The 25561-nt window shown below is 36.7% G+C and overlaps 1 protein-coding gene across 1 annotated transcript in view; it reads left to right on the forward strand.

Moving 5' to 3' along the window:
* The window catches only part of PIK3CA (phosphatidylinositol-4,5-bisphosphate 3-kinase catalytic subunit alpha), a 58625-nt gene extending 33097 nt beyond the window's left edge, over positions 1-25528 (forward strand). The window contains exons 16-23 of the mRNA XM_075202161.1: positions 133-304; positions 903-1009; positions 1106-1227; positions 1781-1859; positions 10583-10753; positions 11416-11533; positions 11899-12050; positions 17148-25528. Of these exons, the coding sequence (XP_075058262.1) occupies positions 133-304; positions 903-1009; positions 1106-1227; positions 1781-1859; positions 10583-10753; positions 11416-11533; positions 11899-12050; positions 17148-17418 (1192 nt within the window). The 3' untranslated portion in view covers positions 17419-25528. The remainder of the gene's footprint in view (positions 1-132; positions 305-902; positions 1010-1105; positions 1228-1780; positions 1860-10582; positions 10754-11415; positions 11534-11898; positions 12051-17147) is intronic.
* Positions 25529-25561: the final 33 nt, after the last annotated feature.

Genomic DNA, 25561 nt, shown 5'->3' on the forward strand with positions numbered 1-25561 from the left:
TTTTTCAGACTCATCGCCATTGTTCTGCTGTGTAACACTCTGACAAAATTGCCTTCCTGCACTGTTGTAAAATAAGCTGTATACACTTTAAGAGTAATTGGTTTTTGACACTTTGTGAATTGTTTTTACTAGGTCAGAAATGCACAACAAAACCGTTAGTCAGAGATTTGGTCTGCTGCTGGAATCTTACTGCCGAGCCTGCGGGATGTACCTCAAACATTTAAGTAGACAGGTGGAGGCCATGGAAAAACTCATCAACCTCACTGATATCCTCAAGCAGGAGAAGAAGGATGAGCCTCACAAGGTAATATGCAGGCTTATTTTTCCTTGAAATGCAACGCTTCTTGATTGCCTAGAAAGAAAAATATTCTGGGATCGCATGAATGCTGTCGTTTCTGTTTCCGATTTTATAGTTAAAAAATGGGCAGATGAACACTTGTCAATAAAAAATATTAAAATACTGAAGTCACTAATTAAGTCATTTACAAACTGCAAACGTGTAAAATGACATAGTGAATGCTCTTATGTGACCTTGCACACACAGATTCGTGCAAGAGCACCTTAAACTTCGTTTATTGGGGAAGCACAAAGACTTGCAGTCCAAAGTGAAGACGTCTGGAGGGGCATGGAGGATTGAAGGGTGAATTGAGGGAGTTTATTCCTTAGTTTGCTGGAGGGCAAACACCCTTTTTCTTTTTCTTTGCAAAAGGCCTTAAAGGTCCTGAGGTCCTAGAGATTAGTATCTGTGCCTATACTTATTATGGATTTTATAGTTTCACTTCTGCAGCTAAGCACATTTCTAGTAATCTTCTTTTTTTGTGATGTAGTTAGAGTTCGGATCTAGGGATCCATATAAGTTGAACCAGCATAGTAAATTGTATTTTAATGGGTGTGTATTTTAGGTGCAGATGAAATTTTTAGTTGAGCAAATGAAGAGGCCAGATTTCATGGATGCATTACAAGGCTTTACCTCCCCTCTCAACCCTGCTCACCAATTGGGAAATCTCAGGTATTACCAAGTATGGCTTCTTTTTTTCACATTAACCAATTCCAGTTGTATAAATATTAATTTGTATTGACCTGTATAATATCATCTGTTCTATAGGCTTGAAGAATGCAGAATAATGTCGTCTGCAAAAAGGCCGCTGTGGCTAAACTGGGAAAACCCAGATATTATGTCTGAGATGCTGTTTCTGAATAATGAGATCATCTTTAAAAATGGAGATGGTAAGTTGAAAAAAATGTTTATTACCTAGTGAATGTAATTTATTAAGGGCTATTTTTGTCAGCCCACTGAGAAATTCCCACAATAGTAAATATATATTTCTAGACACATGTTTGAAATGTCAAATAAAAGGCAGTAATTTAAGTTATTTAAATTTATTTAAATTCAAAGTGTTCGCTATAAAAAGCATATACACTTTTATGCACCACCTTTTGCTTCCTTCATTACATGCCTCCTCCTGCTTTTCTCCTAAATCCATCTGCTACAAATTGTTTATCCTGTCTTTCCTTTTGGATTGATTAAGACCTGGTATCGATAACCACAATAAAACTCAAGAGCTGTGCTTGGCATTACTCACCCACTACCTTTTATCTTTCACAGCAGCCAAATAATGTACTAAGAGAGAAGTTGCAGTATGTTTGTTTAATTAGGATTTCTAGGCCTGAATTTTTTGCATCACATACATTTTTCTTTTAAAATGTATATAAACTAGGTACAGTGATATGTAAACATCACTTTTCAAACACTGATTTTATTATTCTTGCTCTTCCCCAGACTTGCGCCAGGATATGCTAACGCTCCAGATCCTAAGAATTATGGAAAACATTTGGCAAACTCAGGGGCTTGATTTGCGGTATGTGAAAAATTGATGTATTTTGCTGAAATGTCTGGACTTTCACATGAAAACTGTCTATGGTTAATGATGTGCTAATTTTCTAATTCACCAAGTAGATTTAGCCATTGACAAACAAATAGAAAAAAATATCTTACAACATTAACTGTGAATTAGAAATAGTTGTTTGGTCAAACTCCATAAAAATGGGTGTTATTTGTCGATTTATTTCCAGTCTTAAAATTTATTGAATTTTAAATGTTTTTTTTTTTACAGTGGATAAGTGCTTTTTTTGCTATGCATTCTGTAGAGATATTATTTAAGACAATTAATGACAACCAAAATATAGTACACTATCCTTGTATGTTAAACTACTACCGGAATATGAAGTGGGTGCATTTAGTTATTCTTTATTTTTTACACCTGCTGCTATTGTAGGCCTTTCACATTCCTACTTTCTCTTAACTACCCGACCTGTGCAACATGAGGAAGAACAAGCAATGATGTTCCTTCTCTCTCTAGAAATAGTCATCTCCACCCCTCATTCTTTGGTCTGGCTGTGAGGTTAGGACAAAACTGACTTGTATCAGTACCAGTACTTGTACCAGTATTTGCATAGTTAGACTTTTTTATTTATCAATGAGTGTGTTCACCACTAATCAGGGCAGAACTGACAAAACTCATCCATGTCCTGATCTTTTAGCCATGAGAGTAATCTCTGCTGTGTCTTTGGCATATGTGTTGAGCATTGGTTAGGCTCAGGTTGCAAAGTAGAGGATTTCTCCAGCCCTTACCTCTGCACCTTCTGGTCCTAATGATGTACAGTGTCTACCTCCTTACCTCCCCTTCTTTGCTGAGCTGGAGTTTTCCTACAGTTTCACAGGTAGGACATGGACATTGGGCTCCTTCAGCTTAAAAGTTTTTCTCGCCCTTCCCATCTAAGGCTTGGGGGTGGCCTATCCTGTGCACAAATTAGATGTAACTGACTAATGTGTATATATTTGATACTTTATTTTATGTCACCCAGGTTCAGTGTAATAATTATCAGCAGAGCAAGGGTTAACTGACTTACAAGTTGTTGTCATTATATGATTTATATCCCTCAATGAAAATTTTGGTTTGGTGAGTAACTTCCTTTAAATGTGGTACAGTGGCTATACCATTTTTTTCTCTATTGGTATTTTTCACAGAATTTTTGTGTTAATAATTCCAGTATAAACCCTTTTTGGCATTTTTCACACTTTCATGGGTGTCAAGTCAATACTTTTAACAGTCGTTATATGTGTGTCACTGACCAATTCTAAGCTTTAAAAAGTTGTCATATCATTCCTAACAACCCATACAATGTTTCCATTCTGAGTAATGTTGCCATTTTGTGCAGCCTCTTATGTGTATGCAGTGTTGTTTTTCAGACAGTGTTGTTTATTACTACATATATGCAATAATACTGTGTCGTCTCTTACTAAATGTATGCACTGTGTTAGAACTTATGTTATATTTGTATACAAATCATTTATGTGCTGACCTAAAACCAGTTACCCACTGAAGTTAAAAGCTTGCTTTTGTTAACATTTTAAAATGCAGTTAAAGCTTGGAAGTTGTTGGTTCCAATGACCATATACTCACTTCCTCTTGTACCTGCAGTTGGAAACGCTGTCATTGTCACATCAATTGACTGCTACCTGTCCTTTACAGTCACTTTCACTGCAAGTGAACTCAAAGGGGTCAATGTGGTGCTTTGCTCTCCCTACAAACGCTGGTGTAAGCACTGGGTACACACCATACGGCAAACGTAACTGTTTCACAGTGATAAAGATTCACGCTCGGATCTAAACAGCTGCTGCCTGCTTCTCCTTCCTATCTGTCCTTTTGCAGTTTCTTTGGAATGCTACAATAAGTTATTTTCACTTTGTAGTTTCACACATATCCTGAGAGAGATTTTTTTATTTGTGTTCACACTAATTTGAGCAGTTTTTACAAAGGAGCTTTTTATTTATTTACTCCAAACATTTAATAAGTTGGTAATGCTTCATATACCCCACACATCACTCACATTTACGGACAATTCAAATTTATCCTGTGGATTTGTCATACAATATATAGAAAACATTATTGCATATTTTCCTACTCACCTCAATCATATATAATCCTAGGTTCCCTCCAGACTCGCACCCACAAGCCATGGTGGACATGGTGCAATGAAGGAACTGTAAGGGGCAGCCAGCTGGTTGTCTCAAATAGGGTGCTCCCATTTCCAGAAACAAGAGGAATCCCCCTGTCTTCCTTCAAGGGAACTGTTGTCTTACCTACAAATAAAAATAGCACAACTTGTCTATGAAACTCTCACCCTTGTGATATGGTTTAGCTCTCAAGACCCCAAACACTGCATCTCCTCAACTTACCAAATTATACTGGAGAGCACTCAACCACATTGCCCAAACATGTCCAGGTTTGGAACAGCGAACTAAACGTTACTCTAGATGAAACGCATTGACAGAGACATGTTCTTCTAGCCTCTGTTATTGAATCAAAATACTTTCTAGATGTTTTAGATGCCCCAGCATACTCTATAAAATCTCTCCAAATCTACCAACCACTTGTTGGAGATGCAGCTCTGCTATCAGATCTCTGTACACATTTGGTGTTGGTGAACTCGAAATGTACCCTTTTGGCAAAAGTCCTTCCTGACTTCCTCCCACATTGTAGGAGGTAAGGTTCGGACTGACCCTGGTGTTTGGCTTCTATTACATACCACAACCCCCATTTTCAAAGGCAGTAAAGTCAGTAAAACCAGTTCACTGGAGGTCTGATAAGCCCCCATCTGAAGCTGAATGGTTTAAAAGGGTAGCCTTTACAGGGGTGGGCAAACCTGTCCTCAAGGGCCATATCCAGTTCATGTTTTTAGGATTTCTGTCTGTAGAAACAGGTGGGATAATTACTGACCCAGCCAAATAGATTAACTCAGCTGTACATGATTAAAGAAATCCTAAAAACATGAACTGGATATGGCCCTTGAAGACAGGTTTGCCCACCCCTGCTTTTAAACCATAGCCTTTCTCAACTCAAGACAGATTCACAGAATTTCCGTCCACCTGGATTAGCTGGTTGGAATTCAAAGAATCTAACAACTACAAATTATGCACTGATGAACCTCACTCAACCACAATACCTCCCAATATCCAACCTACTAATCTCAGCCTACCTTACCTGATGTCAAAATACTGACACGTCATAACATCACAAAACTCTTGATCCCATGTCCCAGGAGCGCCCAGATTCTTAAGCAGATGACCCCCCTCCCCCCCACATTATATTAACCTCCTCTCAATCTTATAATTATTATCTGACCACTATGGGTGTTTCACTTAGGACACCTACCTCTCCTCCCTCCTACACTCCTTATGTTAGCACTGCATGCTGTTTGTTCGTGTAACCCTTTGCCTCATATAAATGTAAACTGATGGCTAATTCTTAAGCATTCTTGCGTACAATTAATTTATTTGTTTACAGTCCACAATAAAAATTGACTATATACAAAAAACAATGTTACAATCCTGAATGTCATTTAATGAGTTGTGCATTCAGTGGATTTCTCATACAAAATATATATATTTGTGTGTGTATGTGTGTATATTTGTGTGTGTGTGTGTGTGTGTGTGTGTGTTTTAAAGAAGTAAAAGTGAATCTATAAAATCCTATCTTGCGGACTCTGCTTGCGAGCAGGGCCTTCTCACCTCTTTGTCTGTTTTACCCAGTTTGTTTATTAGTTTACTATGTTTGTCCCCAATTGTAAAGCGCTACGGAATATGTTGGCGCTATATAAATAACTGATGATGATGATGATGATGATCTATAAAATCCTATCTTGCGGACTCTGTCAATGGACAGCCATATTCCGTTCCCAAATTAAAATAGAGACTTAAAGAAATCAGTACAATATTAAGAAAGCAAATTTGCTCCTATATGTCGATCTGATACTAGCACCTTGTACCCAACAACTCTATTGGACATTATAAATTACTTATTTTTTATGGATTTCTCATTCCGTATATGGGTCTGATATTATGTTACAGATTATTGTATACCTTGCAATATATCCTATAACATGTCCACCAGTTGTTACTCTGGTTTCTCATACAGTATATTCAGTAAGAGCTTTCTTTAAAACGGAAATATTTCACATGCTCACAGCTAGTTATTAACAATATGCATTGTTCCACAGAATAAGAACAATGGGGTATAATGTTCATAGAATGTATGAATCTCATATGTCCTTACATGAGACCAGTTAATAAGATAATACGTTATTCCTTCTTTTATTTCTGCAGTTTTTTACGTGAAATAACTATTCTGAATGGGAGAATATTTATGATGTTGGTTTTAAAATATTTAAATTTTATTTCATAATCTGTCCTAAAATGTGTAGTTATTCTGTGGATTTATTAAACAGTATGTGGATCTGACATTTTATTGGAGATCCAGATATCTTGCTTCATGTGGCCATCAGTATTTCCCAGTGTGAAAATGTGCAGTATCAGATTAACAGGGATATGTTCATGTTACACAGATATCTCACCATGCTTACTTAGAGACGCCTACTAATGGACGACCTCTCCTGCCATGTAAGAATTGGATATATAATTAGAAGAGATTAGTTAAGATCACTCCACTAATTAGAGAACCATTGTTACAGGAGTGTAGAAATGTCTAGTAATTTGGTGGAATTCTCCCACAGTGCTTGGACCTGATCAAAGATCAGTCCTTTTAAATTTGATACCTCACATAAAATGATTACCAGTATTTCTTATCTTTTATCTATAAAGCGCCAACATACAACGCAGCACTGTACACTGAAGGGGGTCATGACATAAACAAATTGCATACAATGATATGAAAAAGGTGAAAATAGCTCAACTCAAATAAACTTACAATGTAAAATGTTTAGGGAACACCCGATACAAAAGGAAACAGAGATAACCATTGTAGCTGCTGAACGGGAAAGTTCTTTATTATTGGTGGCTGATTGTGTGTTGATATTACAGCAGCAGCAGGATATTTAGTGGATTGCGTTTCTGTGCAGCTGTCAGTAGTGTCATGGGTGAAATAAGGAGTCACCGGTGGAGGCGTGAAATAAGAATCTGTTACTGTAGAGACATTAAAATAGTCAGCTGTTGTTGAGCATTGTCCCTTTTATGATTTATGATAACTGAACCTCCGTCCTCGTCCTACTTGGGTTGTAAAGAAGTCTTTTTCTTTTGTGCTCTATGGGAACTCTTATGATTAACTGCCAACTTGGGAGTAGCCTTGTGTCTTCCTTTAGTATCATGCTCTCTGCTGGAAAGAGAACCAGGATTGATGTACCCCAAGTGTGGTGGTGGCTGCTGTCAGTGGAGATCACCAAAGGAGGAACAGTGGGCAAGTGTCTAGTGCTCTGAGTACTGATTATTTATAGCAGTCTATTTAATTTTCATAGATGACACGACCACTGGTATAAATTAACAAATGTATACTTATTCTGTGGATATGCCCCATAATATACAGGTTCTGATGTAAAGAGTACTTTAATGTGTTTACCTTTGACAGTAAGTACATCAGTTTGTTGTAAACTGGCTGCCAGGATTTTCTGACTTAAGTAAAAGAGAAGATGATTTTACAAATTATCCGATTTGTATATATTTTATTTTCTGAATTTAATTTACACCGCAGCATTGTTCACAATGATTGTATCTCTCGGCTATAGATGTCTTTGATTTCAAAGTGTTATGAGGTAGTTTCCTCCTGATGTTGCAGATTAAATCGGCAGCGGTGTTTTGTGTTTTTAAGTCCATTCAAAATAAAAAGTTTAAATAAAATTGAGAGTGGTAAACAAGATGGAGAATATTACCAAGCCCACTAACTGTATGGATTTTTCTAACAGTGCTATCTATTCTGTAATACTTTTTTTTTTGTTTAATAATGTCCATGTCCTGCAATTAAATAGATATTTCCATTCAGTCTTGTACTGAACAATTGGCACAATTTCGTCTGCTCCTGCATGTAAAAAGACAATTTGCACCAATTTGGTTTCATCGGTTATGACTGAAAAATGCTGTACTGTGAAGTTTGTATAGCATATACTTTATCTCATGGTGGCTGTTTTTTAAACTCCAGTTGTTCATCAAACAGTCTATTGTAGTGGGGAGCAGCCTTTCTCCCTCCTTAGTTAGATTAGCCTTTTAAGTCTTGCTTACTCTGCAGTGCCATGGTTCTGTGTCTAAAGCCATCCTGGTCATTAATTCACCTGATTCAATGATCCAGGTAATCTAACTGGACAACATGGAGGTGACCTAGTAAGTCATAGTGGGCATGCAGATTTGACATTTCATTGTTAATTCCTGGAATGGACATTTGATGGTTCAACTATGTCAGCCATTGTGGTAACGTAGTTCTATGTATACATATTTTTGAAGTGTTCTCTCTTTTATGGTTGGCTGAAAATCGACTTTTTAAAGCTCTACTTTTAGAGCTTGGTGTACTATTCCTGCCCAAGATAAATAATCTTCAAGAAGGTTGTCAACTTTCCACAAAAGTTTTACTGAAATCTGGACCATCTTCATTGCTCTGTATGGATTTCACCATGAAAGTAACAATATTTTTACAATTATGTCTCTTTCTGTATGTCGCCTCCCTTCAGGACACCCTGTTTTCTAATGAGCTATTTGTCTTATTCCCTTGGCTTAATTTGTAGTTTCTGCTATTCTAAGTTTCAGAACCTCTGTTCTTCCTGGGTTGGTCCCTGGCTCTTAACTTTTTGACATTTAGCTTTAACTATCTTGTTTCAGTTCACTAGGCTCGCTCTCTCAATTTTCTTTCTCTTTTTAAGGTTTTGTCCCCCTAGGGCTGGTGCTACCATTAGGTGAGCCTAGACACCCAGCAAGGGTGATACTGTTTAAGGGGGCTCATAAAACACTAAATGAGCAACCTTATTGTTTTTAATGGCCCTGTGATGCCCCACACAGAGCGCCTGACGCGGACATGGAGACCCAGCAAACAGCTTCTTACTGTGAAGCTGTCTGTGGTGGGCTGGGAAAGTGGCATTGGGCTATGAAGTCACAGCCAAGCACTGCAATCTGAGGATCAGAGCTGCAGCAGAGGTGAGGGCAAACTCCCAATGCTTGCACCGACCCTAGTCCTTCCTACTAAGAGCTGTTACTTTAATCTGGTGCTGAGTTTTTTTTTATTTTTTGTTTTTTTGTTGCACCCATGCAGTGAGTTTCTTCCAGGCATGCCACTTGGAGTATTTTTACTAGCAGTTGAAACACAGAAATGGTCTATCACTTGTAAATACATAAAGAGGGACATATGAAGGATATGTGGTCTTTTCCTCTAACTTCAGATGTCTTACTTCATTGTGCTTTGGACAATTATGTATGTATTCACAGGACTGCTTCCTTCCATAAAATTAACTTTTATGTTTGGTATCTATGGCAAGATCTAATGGTACTCCTAGGAATTGTGCATTAGTTGATATGCTTTTCATTGAAGCACAGTCTACTAATGGTACTTCTTCTTCTACTTCATGGGCTCGGGATAGTTTTGCCTTGCACCTAGGAAACCAATTGATTACCTTACAAATTTGCTTTGAATTTTCTTTCTGTCCTTTTTACTCTTTACTTGCAGTTGGAGATGTTGTCCATGGTTTTGCGCATCCATAAGTTTGCAGGGCAGACTTTGGTATTTTTCCACACGTTGCATGGACTATTAGTGCCGGTAGAGAAACAGCTTTTTTTTCTCTGTTAAATGCCTTTCTTGTTGGCTCATACTCTCAGTGCACTTTGGCCTGCCGTTAATATTTCAGAGGCGTTTCATTGCTCTCTTTCACTTACCACCACTCTTGAAGGTTTTCTCTGTCTATTTCCCATCTATCTCTCCACCTCTACAGCTCTGCTGAATGAAAACCTGAATCCTGAGTGGTGGAGATAACTATTGATAGAGAGAGGAGGAGCTTCAATTCTTGTTCTGTCTTCTCTCCACTGGTGACACCTACAGGTAAATCCCACACATAGCACTGAGAGAACAGGCTTTTTGTGTGACTTGTGCATGTCACCTTTCCCGTTTATACTTTTTGACTGTCAACAAAAAAGTGAATTGATTCTCCAATGAGAAGCAATGCATATTACAAATGCAAAACAAATGTGCTTCCTTAATAAATATTGTTTTGATTCTATTTTAATTTGGAAATATGGCTGTCCATTGACAGAGTCTGCAAGATAGGATTTTATCGACTTACTGTTACTTCTTTAACCGAAACCTGGCATATACTATGAGACTCCTGGCAGAAGTACCAGAGTTGGCTCCATAAAGTCAGCTTTTGCTGATGGAGAGCTACCTGACGGTTCTATGGGAAATTTACTAAGGGCATATAGATTTCTATGTGTATGTTCGTGTGTGTGTGTGTGTATATGTGTGCTTGTCTTTATATAGACAGAGATAAATAGATAATATACATAGATGGAGATATAGTATGGTCTGCCATAGACACACAGTTTGGCACATTTCTCCACTTGTGTGGCATCTACTCTTATGCTCTACACATACGTGACGATGCAATCAACCTCTTTCCCTTTGAAGCTTATTTACCCCCCACCCAAACAAATCTCCTGCCGTTGTCAGGTTAGGTAAACCGTTTTCATGCTTCAATAGATACACCAAAAATGACCAGTTCTTGACCAATGTTTATAATAGTGTGTTGTGCCCTCTTTTAGGATGCTGCCGTATGGTTGTCTATCTATTGGGGACTGTGTAGGCCTCATTGAAGTGGTCAGATGCTCCCATACTATTATGCAAATTCAGTGTAAGGGAGGATTAAAAGGTGCTCTGCAGTTCAACAGTCATACATTACATCAATGGCTCAGGGATAAAAACAAAGGAGAAACGTAAGTTGTGATTTTATTTATTGACCTTAAATCATTAACTTGTACTTTATACTGCTTGCATTGCTATATAGCATTTTTAATGTATTGTGTGAATCGTCCAATATACACACATTTTAGCATGTAGACAAATGTCCTGCGTATGGATATGTGAGTTGAGTAGCCACAGACCATACACAAGCCAGTGAAGAACTGTTTTAACCTTCCACCGGCCTATTAGCACTAGAGATTTCTAGTTGTGGTTACTAGAATTTGACTTAAATTCTTCGATTATGAAAATCAGTGATTGTTATTAGACTATTACTACACCTGTTTAGAATGTGGGTGTAAGACAAATAACCCTCTACACTCGTAGCAAAATACTGTGTTCAGGCATTGGGTTGTTGTTGTGTTATGTGTTTTTAGGAGGTTTTTTGTTTGGTATTTTTTTTTTTTTTTTTTTTTTTTTTTTTTTAGTTTAAAGTACTGTAAAATAAATTAAGCTAGCCAGCTGTACCAAAGTTGTCTCTGATATGTTCATTCACTACGCTAATGTGATCGATGTTAGTGAAAATATTGTTCTTATGTATGGTATATATAAATTTTGACTCTTTTTACATACCCCTAACACAAAGGATAAGGCAATATGTGTATGCATTAATCAATCTGTCTCTTTTGTTTCTTAGGTATGATGCTGCCATTGACTTGTTCACTCGATCATGTGCTGGTTATTGTGTTGCCACATTCATTCTTGGTATAGGTGACCGCCACAACAGTAACATTATGGTGAAAGACAATGGACAGGCAAGTTCAAACCAAAAATATTTTCCCTACTTTTGCTAACCTCCCCCCTCCTTTATTGTGACAAACCCGCCATGTAGAAAATAGAGGGTAGGAGTCCCTTCCATATAATCCCTTACCTCTGTCACCTGAAGCTGGCAGTCACCTCAAATCTCTTCAGTATCACTGAATAGGAAAGTTCTATTCAGCGCTGTTGTAAATTGGATCAGTTCAGCTGTATTTGCAGCACAAATTAAGTCCTGGCTTTAATTCATTGGAAATCGAGGCGGTAGTCGTAATGAATGGAGAGACACCAAATTAGGCACACCTTAATGCTGTTTCTTTAATGTGTTAATTTTTTCGAAGTATTAACATTGGTCTGCTATTAGCTTTTTCACATAGATTTTGGGCACTTTCTGGATCACAAAAAGAAAAAGTTTGGCTACAAGCGGGAACGTGTGCCATTTGTCTTAACACAGGACTTTTTAATTGTCATCAGCAAGGGAATACAAGAATGCACAAAGACCAGGGATTTTGAGAGGTAAGCCATAAAGTTGAATTAAACAATTCATCTCTTAATGCCTTCAAGACCAGACTCCTTTTCATGACATTTGACCGTTAAGCTGGGTCATTCTATTTTATTTTACTTCAGATACGATCTCTGTAACGATTTTACCAACGACTGAAAGTCCCGATGATCTTGCAGATTCTTGTGTACACACCTACACAATTTATCTCTCATAACGATCTGCTGAAAAGATTGTACACTCTTTAGAGATCTGCCTACACTGCTGGTCATCAGTGCATACACACTTCCACATTTGCCCAACATCTTTGATCATGATTTTTATTTTGTTTATAAAACCAAATCAACAGATGCAATTTGTTTTGGTACGATAAAACATGATCATTTTTTATGTGATCGACACAACAAATGTATCGGTGTGTACCCAGCTCTGGAGAAATGGTTTTATTACTTGTTCTCCCAATGTTACATATTGATTCTTCTATTTCTTTCCTTTAAGGAGACACATTTGAGAATGTGTTTTGCTTTGTTGCTCTGATTGTGTGATAGTGATATTAGATTGCTTATACATGAGATCTAGCTTCACTGAGGTGCACAGTAAACCTGGATCTACTCCCTGTTACTGTGGGATCCACCAGTGATGTTACAATGAGCATATTCAGTTTCCTGACAACCCCAGGCAGTACTTTTTCTGTATTGGATTAAACAGCATTTCACAGCCAACTTTGCTGGATAGCTGCTATCAGAGTAGCTTGTCACTATCATAATTTTCTATTTGTATGTGTATACATACATGACCACTGTCACAGGCCTGCAAATTCAGAGTTTATTACTTTTAAGTGAGAATGCAGGAAGTAGAGAGAAAAATAGGAAAGAGGGAGTCTCAGGTTAGGGAAATGGCAAGGGAAGGGTATAGCTAAACATTCAGTCCTGTAGATCGTGTTCATTCACTGATGGTTGCTGTATTGATACTATGCTTTAAATTGACACATGAAACATTTAAGGCGAATCTCAATGTTTCTGAGTCCTGTGTTTTTGTGGATTTATAGCCAGACATTAATTGCAAATAGAGGTTTTACTAAAATCAGCCAGATATTTATGATTATATTGAAAGAGCTGAAATGGGCTGGCATGAAAAGATATTCTTGCAATAGCTCCTTTACCAGACCTTCCTCCCTACGTTTGTTTTAAATAAAAGTCATGTTTGTAAGTTTAGTAAGTTTGGTATATCCAAAACTTATGACAGGTACGTTTGGGATATATGATAACATAATTTTTTTGCTCTCTGTGTGCATGTTAAGTGTGTGTAGAGAGAGAAAGGTAGAAGGACTGACAGGAGTGTAGTATATAGCGTGAATAAACATAGAATAGTATTAGAAATGTCAGGTTGTTAGGGATAATGCATCCGAAGTTACTTGGTTACATAACCCAGGAGGGTTATGCATTTATGATTGTCATAAACAACTGGTTAAAAAGATAAATTTTAAATATATGCTGCTTTTAAAAGCAGATTCTGCCAAGGTTGGAGTGGCAGGAGTATTTGTCCTTTGTGCCAGACCTCTGCTGTCAATGAAAGGCCAGCTTGCTAAAAGCCCACCTTTGAACAGGCAGCTGACATATGCTGCCTTTTAAAACTTATTATCCAATTCCTAGATACAGTGTCTTGTGGGAAGTCAACACCTGGGGGACAGACCTGCCAGGTGTCACAGTCCCACAGTGAGCGGAAGCCGTCATGATGCATTTGAGGGTATAGTATTGGATGTATAAGACTGTATAGTAGACAGTATGACTACATGGTAGGCATGTTCGGGTATATTGTATATTTGGGTGCACATGTTGGGCCTCTTGGCTCTACAGTGGGTTTTTATGAGCTTGTATGCGGGCATGCTGGCTGTCTGGTGGCATGTAAGACAATATGAACATATAGCCTCACCTGCTATTGTGCTCATACCATGTATTCACTTCCTTCACATCCAGATCACCCATCAGATGTAGTATTTTTGCTACCTTGTGTGTGTGTGTGTGTGTGTGTGTGTGTGTATATATATGTATATATATGTGTATATATATGTATATATATGTATGTATATATATATATATATATATATATATATATATATATATATATATATATATATATATATAATTTATTTATTTATACTAATTTAAGTACATGACTCGCACCATTTTAGCAAATTTAATTTTGGGATGTGCAAAGCATTGCATTTATAATTTTTGCTCTAATGGTATGTTCATTTCATGCTTATTCAATATGTTAAGTGCGTAGCAAGTGGCATCAGCATCATAAAATGTTTGCCACGTGTGCTTATCGCCGTGTGTGCATGGTGTGCTACATTTTTGTTTAAAGATCAGCCTGTTAAAAGGAGAAAAAATAAAGTTAGTAGCTCTAGGAATGCAAGGTCAGCAATGGTCCATTACCTGGTGGTGCTTTCTCACATAAGGCTTATTGCTGTAGGCTTATCTGCTGTTATGATAACACACTAAAGCTTGCATAGTACATCAGCCTGGCACTGCTGTGCCTGAGCAGACAATATGAGTGACCTCAGAATATTTCATGCATTTTCACATTCTAAGAGAACAATATAATTGACATAAGATTGTCAGTTAAGCATGCTGGTACTTAATCGTTGGAAAACCAGCAGATCTGCTTGCTTCATAGCACATCTGCTTAAACTAATAAAGTAACATAAACTGTAAAATAAACAAAATAACATTAATGAATGTTGTAAAACATGAAAACACAAAAGCAGCACCAGTGATGTTGTGTTTTATTGATATTGATAGATATATATATTATACATACACATGCACACACACACGTATATAAACTGTATTTGATAGGCATGCATATGTACTATGTGCACTTGATATATAGGTATATTTCATGGAGATGGGGCTATATGTTCTGCTAGACAATTATTAATATAATCATTTGTTTATATAGCTCCAGCATAGTACACAGAGCTTTACAATTGGAAACAAACAGTAGTAAAATAAGACTGCTTATTACCCAACAGAAATGGTGAAATATCTGGAGAAGATAAATAAAATTGGGTGTCATTGAATAAAGATGACATTGAAATCCAAAGGAACTTTATTTTTCAAGAGATGTAATCTAAATAGAGAAGACTGAGCCTTTTGGTGTAACAAATATTAGAGGACTAATTGGAGGTGACTCCAGAGAAAAAAACATTGAAGGAGCAATTTGATAGGTATGTTTAGATCCAGGATAGGACAGTGTGCTGAAGACCTTGCAGCAATTGTATTAGAAGCGAGTTGTCGATGGTCTCAAATACAGCCGTGAAGTGAAGGAAAATTTTGAAGCGAGTCGTGTCCTTTTAGATTTGGCACTGATCAAATGATTGAGCACCCTAATTGGTGCAGTCTTTGTGGAGTGTTTGATACAAAAGTCTACTGAAGAGGGATCCAGTAGATTTTGTGAGGAATAGGAGTAATGAATGTCTGCTTGAATAATGATGAAAAGATACTGAATAATGAAGGAGATATTACAGATGTTAAGACTTGAAACAGCATAGGAGACTGCAACCAACTGATAGTCGAGGGGACGGGTCCAGAGTCAGTGGAGAAGAAGAGGGCAGAGATGTCCTTTTATTTGCATCAAATAAAGACAAGATGGCAGGGAATGCAGGGAAGGAATTGAACAGATGTAGCTCTGGGAAGAGGATACCATTTCATATTGGATCTTATTGTTGAAGTAGGTACCAGGATCATGGGTGGTGATATAGATCAGATTGCATGGTATGGGAGGGTTCATACGTTATTTAAATGTATTAATGAGGCATTTTTGGCTTAGAAGATCGAGCAGAGATGAGTGATTTGAATTCTATTTATTTGGGAATGTATGCCCATTACATTTTGGGAGGAGTGGCAAATGGCAATATATTTTATAAATTCATATATAACATTCTACGGTAGAGATTTTGAGGGCAGTGCCACAGCTTAGGTTGGGTTAGATGCTGGGTAGATAGGGTAGCTGCAGAGAAGTTGTTGTAAGAAATTGGAAATGAACAGTGACAGTTGGTATGAGGAGACTTGGGGGTTAATTTATCAAGCTTGCGGGTTTGAAAAAGTGGAGATGTTGCCTATAGTAACCAATCAGTTTCTAGTTATTTACTACATTCTACAAAATGACAGCTAGAATCTGGTTGCTATAGGTAACGTCTTCACTTTTTCAAAACCACAGCTTGATAAATTTACCCCTTGGTTGGTTTAGAGTGCAAATCTGTTTATATGGTGGAGGAGAGATTGCAGGCTATGCTCTAAGAGAAGTAAGGGATTGTTAAAGAAATCTTTAACCCTAAACAGGGAGAAAAGAAAGGAAAAGCAATGGTGTCTACATTGGGAAAAATATGCGTTTTTTGTGACTATATATTCATTGTCCAATGTACAGTTTGAAAATTCAGCAACATAAGGCTTTCATCCAAAACTAAAACTCGCCCAATATGAAACTTATTATATTTGATCACGTAGGCCGACAGTTCTTTTGCTTTCTGGGCAATATGTGTAGGTATCTGATTTGAGGAACCATTTAATTAATATTGTTTTCTTTTATTTATTACGCAACTAGTGTCCCGTATACGTAAAAAGGTTTTTGTTTAATTTGCTGTTTAACAACAAATTGATTCATTCAAGTATTTATTGCTTATATTTGTGTAACTCTTAGAAGGTGTAATTGGTGACAAGGGCAGATATTATAGGTTTAGGAGTGTCTTGTTTACTTCTCATGTAGGATTTGTGTTGCACAAATATCAGTTATATGTTAATGTTGTTGGCATTGGAAACCTCTTTCTTTATATAGAGAGCCGAGAAACACCACCTGTTTCTGCACAGCATCACCTATACAGCGTGCTATGGTGTGAGCGAGCGCTTATAGATTTTACTTTGAATGAAGCCATCAAATCCCTGCTTAGTAACCGGTGTATGATAAAAAAAAAAAAAAAAATGTGTTCACTGTTTGCAAAAATGTAGAAGCAAAATATAGTTTTTATTGCTATAGCTACATATTGTTACTTTTGATTTGTAAATTCTTTCAGAAACCATAATTTCTCTTATCCATATTCATCTTTTTAGGTTTCAAGAGATGTGTTACAAAGCCTATTTGGCAATTCGCCAGCATGCCAATCTTTTTATCAACTTGTTTTCCATGATGCTTGGTTCTGGAATGCCTGAACTGCAGTCTTTTGATGACATTGCCTACATCAGAAAGACACTAGCACTGGAAAAAACTGAACAGGAAGCTTTGGAATATTTCATGAAACAGATGAATGATGCCCATCATGGCGGCTGGACAACAAAAGTGGACTGGATCTTCCACACAATAAAACAGCGTGCTTTAAACTGAGCAGGGTGCTGGAACTTGTCACCCACTTTGTGGGTATACACTGCACTGTTAATATGTACAGGCAGCAAAGACCGGCTGCATGGGAATTGCACAAACCACAAAGAACATTACTATCACAACAGCAGCTATAAGAATGCACCAGAACCATTAACACTAACAGGGTCTACAACAACACTAAAGGAATACATTTCAAGAGCTACAGTCTGGATTTCAAACGTTATGCCTTAATGTCAAACAGGAGGCTAACCCTCTTCGCTGGCGTTTTAGTACCCAGTGTATATGGTCATGGTCTATTTGATACAAATAGAAGTTTGGCATAGAGAAATATTTTTGTGATTCCCATGTGTGTTTTGGAATGCTGATTTTTGAACCTTGGTGCAGTAATATACTAGGAACTAGATTGAAGGGAACTGCTCTTCCGAAATGCCTCACAGTATTGTTCAACTACAATGCAACTTTAGATGCGATTGACAAGAGTCCATTGTTTTGTTTTTCTTTCACAATGTGATATACCATGTAAGTCTTGCAAGAAGGATGGTCTTGGGTTTGTCTCTCTCCGACATTTTGTTTATATCTTTGTTTATAGTTGCAAAAGTTGCACCAGTCATACGAACACAACAGTTTCAAACTTTCCTGAAGTGTAAAAAAAAAAAAGGTCTGAAATTCACACAGCGACTGTGTGCTTTACGTATATTTAGTGTTGACCATGAGACTCATCATTACTTAAATGTTTGGGTTTTTTTTATATTTTTTCTGAAAATACTACAAAATGAGAGACCAGTCGAAGATGGGATTGTTTTAAGTTAACGCTTATTGCACTGAAGAATTTTGCTCTTATTATTAAACTCTTATTTTTTTATAGTCTTCCTAGTCTGTTAACAAATTCTGTTCTTTATTTTCCATGAACTTGATATCTAAGGTTCTTTGTTTCAGAGGTTGCATTATATGTAATCTGTACTCGCTCTAAAGTGTATGGATTGGTTTTGTTTTATTTACATATGTATGCATACAGGTTTTTTGATGTTTCATTAAGGGGCTTACTCTTATAACTCTCCCGGTATCATCCTACTTTAATCTTGTATTTTACCAGTGTCTGAACCTAATCCTGCCCAGGTCATTTTACCAAGTTTTTTTTGGGGATTTGTAGCGACTACTGAGAATCCTTTACACTATGTTGTGCATGCTTTTTGGCTATCTTTGTCAGATTATACTTAAGCTAGCAAATGACTGTGCATCAACACATTTGATACTGTGTTCAGTTAAGATGCTACTTAAACAGTATTTAAATTTCTTACTAAATAGCCCCTTACTGCATCTAGCCTCATGACTGGTTGTCTCGTTTTTGATGCATTTATCACTTAACAGCTCATGGACACTGCCGCTGGGTAAGCTATCTTCTTGCAACAGCAATGTTTGTAAACTACAAGGCGTGCAAGTCATTCAGATAAATAAGCCACTTTATAAGTTAGTTCAAAAGATAATTATGGACTGATCAGAATTCTCTTTCAGTTATTAAATAATGTATGGTATGGTATGATGTATCTCATGAAGTAAACTACAACAGTATTAGAGGTTTATTTTCACGCAGCCAGTGATCATCTACTTTTAAAGGGGTGCTGAACTCTAATATTCTGATTGTAACAAGTATGGCGTACCAGTAGTATAGTATATGTTGCTAATAAACAGACAAGATGATAATATCACCAAGCAAGATATTAGATCAAGTATATGTGAACTTGTTGAAACATGGAGTAATGACACTTGTGTATTATGAGGATAAGACACTAATCCAGGGACATGTTAATTCATTGTCCTTCCAGTTCCTGAAAAGCAACAGACAAGTTGTTGTTGCCGTAATTTGCTAAACTTTTGTATATATGGTGAATGGCACAGCCTAAAAAAGGTTAAATACCAATTCGTAACAAATACATTTTGCCATAGTGTTATCTCAACTAGTTTTTAGTTGCTGAGTTTTTTCACATATGCTATAAAGACAGGCATATGAATTGCCTCACATTTCTCTTGCATGTTTTGCTTTAGATTACTTCTCTTCCTGCTATGACATTTTCCTTTGCCTACATTGAAATTATCATAAATATTGTAAGTTTTGTTACTTAGATTCCCAAATAATTTAAAACACCTTAGTAGTAGTACTTGTTAACGAGAAATCTCCCTTGTGATTTATAGCAACAAAGCAGCTGTTTTCAAATCGGGAGATTTGAAACGGAAGCTTTAGTGCAAAAGGTGTAGTACTGATAAGTTACAGCGGGCCCCTATAATTAAAAAGTTTTGTGACAGACATGTATGACTCATATTGGAACAAGGAAGACTTATATACAAGTGTTGAGTAATGGTGCATGCACTTTAGAAAGTGACCCAAAGTCATAGGACGTTTGCCAGAAAAACGAGGGAAAAATGTAGTATTTGTTTTGCAAATGAAATGGCAATGTTACACACTTCATTTTAGCAGTGGTGTAATACCAAAGTTAACATTTACACAATGTTGCATTATATAACATGCAGTACTATAAATGAGCTTCCAGCTATACACAAATGCAAATTTAAAAAAAACCAAAAAAAACTTTATTGGGACACATTTCACATGCATTTTATCCTAAACTTACAAAAATGTGTCCATACTGATCCAAATCAAAGCATAATTAAACTACATGCCATACATTTCTTAAACAACATTGGAATATTTATTAAAGTTTATTTTAGTAGTATGTAGCAAAATCCAAGAAGGTGTTATTTGTTTTGTTTTTTTATGACAGGACATGGAAAATAAAAATCTGTAATTGTGTCCTCTTGACACAGTTGGAATATAACACATGTAGGCTCCTATCCAAAGGGCAGTTTAACACAACTTCATTTTAGCTGATGCAAGTCATCCTAACTGGAAGTTATTGGACTGGTAATAGCATTGATTTCATAAGTTATGGATGTAATTAAAGATTGCTGGTTACCAAATCAGTGGAGGCAGCCATTTCGTGGTCTGAAGCTGTATTTGTGAGAATACACTTTGTCTTACCGCTCATGACGTCACTATTCCTAGTACATCGATAGGCTGAATGTTCGTTCAACAACGTTGGCTTCCAGAATGGCTTTCATTACTTTGTACAGGTCACAGGTTAACTTAAAGGAGCTAAAAAAAACCTCAGTCTGTGTGTGCAATGTTTATCACAATTGGCTGGGGAACTTTGTAGCAGAAGGATTCTCGGGATTGGCTGTGAGAATCCCATATATTACTTACACCACACCCCGAGACCGCACAATTGCAATACATACACATCTATTTGTATTTACATTTTTTATGAAGTTGTCCATTGTTGGCATAAAGGTTTAATGGATATTGGTCACAACTGATTCCAGTACAGATATAAGTTGAAAGCCTGCAAAGATTTTGATAAGTTGGTGTCCAAACACTTTAACTTCTGTTACAAGCAGAAATAGATGCATTACAATTCACACATGCAACCTCAATGGTCATTTGCCAAGTATTGTGGTAGTCAATGCAAATATCCATTGTTCTCAACAGCAGTGCATTGTATTGTACCAGAAACAATCCATCTAGAATTGTTTATTAAAAGGAACTAAATGTAGAATCTAAATGTGTTTTTAATTTTCCCTAAAATGGCCATTCAAGAACCCGTTTCCTATTATCTGCACTTCTTGTGGTAGAAGCTGAAGAACTGATCATTGGTAGAACTGACTGAGAAACATGCAGGCTATATATAAATACTAGTGCAGCAGTGCCAGAAACAATGTCTGCATTAGAATAAACTTGTGTTTGCTATCATAAATTACCTCTATATTCTGCCCTACAGCGTCTCTGTGTATACATATAGTTCTAGCTATTTGATTAGTTTATGTATTTCTAATTTTTGTTGGGCAAAAAATGTGCAATGTGTAGTGGTTGTATTTATGCACTAGAAGAGCCATTGATGTTGGTGCTCAGAAGTAGCTCCAAAATTAATTAATTATAATATATTATATCGGGTATCCACTGGTGTTGTGTTAGCAGTTTTAATGCTAGCAGAAACTCGTGTCAAATGGGTTTGACGTGCATTTGTTGCTAGCCTTTGTTACAAGCTCACTCTAGGGTTCCACAATGCCTTATCTGTGGTGCATGCACGTGGATAGCTCAAGATGCATTCCAAACACTGGAATCCTGCCACAGTGGCAGTGGGTAGAGTGATGCTATAAACTGATTACTACTGTTGTATGCGTTGTCATTATTGCCAGTGGGTATGAGCTCCAAGAGACCATTTTTATTTATTCTTATGAATTAGACTAGTTTAAATTTCTTATAACAGGTTCAAATTGTTCATTGATCCTGTGTAACTTTTAAGATAGTCTAAGACGGGCACGTGCAAAGCCTTTTGGCCTTTTTACTGCACTTTTACCAGCTCAAAGCAAATAATTCCTAATTATCAATCTAAAAATGTATTCAACTTCTGTGATACATTTCTAAAAACTGCAGGGTTCACATTTACAGTTACCATCAACTGCTTGTGTTCAAACAGTTAATAAATGTTGGTGGGGTGGATAATGATTGAAGTTTGGTGATATTGTTGGATACATAGTCTCTTTGCTTCTTTTTGAAATGAGCTTGTATCTTTCCCATGATTTTGCTGCACCTTGTAGAAATGTGCTCCTAATGACTCATGTTGTTTTCTTTCTGAGGAATTATTTTATAAAACCGATTCTATTAGCAACACCCAGTGTGTTTCATCTTTAGAGCTATTCTACATGTGGACACAGTTCATTTGTAAACCTCTCATATTCTGGGAAATACTGTCCATTTCTGATTGGTTTCTAGAATTCTTGTCACCGCAACCATCCATGGCCAAACTGATCTTTGCATTCACCGTAGCTGCTTATTTAGCTCCATAGAAAGGGTTTATTCTCGTGATAGTTTTAGGCAACTGTGATTTACTCTTTTTTGCTTTAAAAAAACAAACACATACATTTTGGTAAATCCTTTCTGAGGCCTGCATTAGGCAGCCACTACGCTAAGGTGTAAAACGTTCTCTTCTGGTTAGAGAAAAAACATGAACTGTTGGGAGCCACCAGAGCTGCTCTTATTTTGCTATAGTGTTGTGTAGAGTTGGGAAAACATCAAGAGGCAACCTACATGATTGTTCTGGGAATTTTGAAACTGTGATTTTTGGGAACAAAGAGGATAGAATACAATGTGTTTTTTTTAACTGCTTTCTATTAAATGTGCATGTCTATTTGAACTGTGGAGTTTCTATTGGAACTTAGGGATGGTTTGAACTTAACTGGTGTAGATTTGTTTACGGGGTATAGCTTTGTTTACTGGGTGTTTTTTACGTTTTGCTTTAGTCTCAAATCCTTGAAAACTTGTTTAAAAAGTAAAAGTTGTAAATGCAGAAACAGGAACTAGTTCTCAAGCATCTGGTGGAAAATGAAAGTATAGTGCTAATAGTTACAGGATATTTTTACTGTATTAACAGTCTTGGAAGATACCCCATTATAGACTTGTAATGAAACGACATCTCTTGCAAAGGAACCAAACTATAGCTTTTTTTATTATACAATATATATTTTTTTTTTTTTTTTTTATTTTTTTTTATATGAACCTACTTACTATATATCTTACTATGTAGAGGTATCACTGCAGCTGGCACCTAGCCAGTGATTAGAATCTCTCCACAGATTGAAACCTACTACTATAACCAAGATTATACAGTTTTTCGAAAATGAAATAAACTAGAAACATAAACCACAGTTGTCTTTTTACAACATAACATTTTGTCCTGATGACGGCTCTCTTTTAGCTATTTGCCTGATGTCTCTGCAAGGGATAATGTGTAAAGCCTTGGGGTGAAAATGAAGTTATAACAGGAATATTTATAGATTATATTCAATTTGTGTGAATATATAAAACCAGTAATTCCCACAGAATTTTATTTCTATACTTTGCTAAAATGCATGATAAACATAAGTGTTAAATGTACATTCTTGCATACATTAATAATTACTTTAACATTTATTTTGTGCCTTTTTAAAAAAAAAAAATGTTTAGGATGTAGACTGACTTCAACGATCAAGTGGTCCTCAGTTCAGCTACCTCAGCTGTAGTAATGGATACTATTAATTTCTCCCTTTGTGATTGAGTGTATTTGCATATTCAAGACTAAAATATGAATCTTGGCGGTACTGCTAAGTGTGCAGAACTTATGTTGGGATGCTACTATGATATCCAGTACAGTATATGATAGCCATATACAATAATTGCACCTATATTGTATGTCATTCTAACTCCTACAAAGCAGCCATCTGTTCTAGTCTGAAGTGGTTTTCACATTTTACACTTGGGCTGGACCCACATAAGAGCTGTTTAAAACCCATTTAGGTACACCATTAAAAAGGATTTAAAACCATGTTCTTTTTAAAAGTAGTGTGAGATACAGTACCTGCATAAGAGAGCCGACTTGCATTATCCTATATGCTGGAAATACAACTTGTTATGCAAATTTTATACTTATTCCTGCCTCTTTATAAAGCACACTGTAATGGCATAAAACAATGTTGTACAGAGACAATAGTTATCCTAATTGACATGCATGCCAATGATTAGTGAAGTGAGTTGAGTGATTTAGCAAAATATTGGTAGATCATTAGTTGATGTAATGTATTTTAGCAAAAGGCAATGAAGACCAATGCAAAGGAAACAAAACTATATCTTGTAGTGCTAACTGTGGTGCATTGCCCTGCAGTTTGCCAGAAGATGATCGCTACATGAACAGGCCCCAAGATGGTGACTTATACCACATTCATACTGCACCAAAAACCCGGGTTTCTGCCATGGCAAGCCCAGTCTTTTGGTGGGTTAATTCCCAGGTCTGCCCTGGGAAGCCTGCACTATAAATGGTGCAACCCGGGTTTTTCAACCCAGGTGTTACTAGACACAATATTAAAGTAAAAAAAGCAAAACAAAAAAAAAATATCACATGAGGAGCCAATCAGAGCTCCTCTTGTGATGTTGCCATGGAGACCCCAGGCAGACCCGTGTTAAGTATGAGCGCGGTCTACCCGGGAATTTAACTCCGGGGGAGCCTCTGTACACCGGCAATATCCCAGGTTAATATACCTGGGATATTGCCTGGGCGGCAGTATGAAAGCGGTATTAGTGATGATCTAGCTGTCTGCTCTCCGTACTAATACTGCAAAAATCATATCTGTTCTGATGTTTTTGAGGTTTGCTAACCTTGCTTTGCTTCCTGGTGATCCTTTAACAGGGCAATTTCCCTCAAGTGACTACAGCTACCCATTAGTAGGGGTCCTAAAAAAAATTATTTTTATTTGTTTTTACTCCTGACACCTTGACACTTAATTGCATAACATAATACACTACACTAAAATTGTATTTGATTTTTCTGTCTTTAGAGCTTGATAGTTGTGATGCATTTGTATTTTTTCTTGCTCATGCAGTTTCTGTAGATTGCATGTCTGTCCTCTTTGAGAGAAGTCTACAGTGTGTCTAGAAATTGTAGAATTATTTGATCTAAGGGTGTCCAGTGCCATTTGACATTTATTTTTCATTATATTTAATGGAATACTGCATAAGATCAGAATAGAAGACCCTGTGTGAATGAGCCCCTAGGTGTTTGTTTGTTTTTTTGTTTTGTTTGTTTTTTTAATACATTTTCTGGGGTTTTGTTGCATTTTTTTAATAATTTCCATTTCTTGTTGCCAAAACACAGCTGGTTAGGAAAGTTTGACTTCGCCACAGCAGGACTAATTGGGCATATTTGTCTTGTTTGCATTTGCAACTTCAGATTTAACATTTTGATGTCTATTTTCACCTCTTATGTTTAGTCATTATAACAACCTCCTCATTTGTGTGTTAAGAACTTGGTTTAAAAAGACTTGTTTTGCTAACATGTTCTCTGTTATTTAATGTTTGTTATTGGAAATGTTCTTGACTTGAAGTAAGCTGGTCATTAAAATGATGAAGAAACTGCCTGCATATTTCTGTTACATTAGCTAATATGACTATACATCATCATCCATAATGTATATTATGTCTATATTGGTTACCCAGGTTCTGATGCCTGAATAAAGGAAAATGCATTTTAAACCTCTGGCAAGCTGTATTCTTGTCTCGGTGTCT

The sequence above is a fragment of the Mixophyes fleayi genome, chromosome 3 (genome assembly GCF_038048845.1).
Source record: "Mixophyes fleayi isolate aMixFle1 chromosome 3, aMixFle1.hap1, whole genome shotgun sequence".
NCBI lineage: Eukaryota > Metazoa > Chordata > Amphibia > Anura > Limnodynastidae > Mixophyes > Mixophyes fleayi.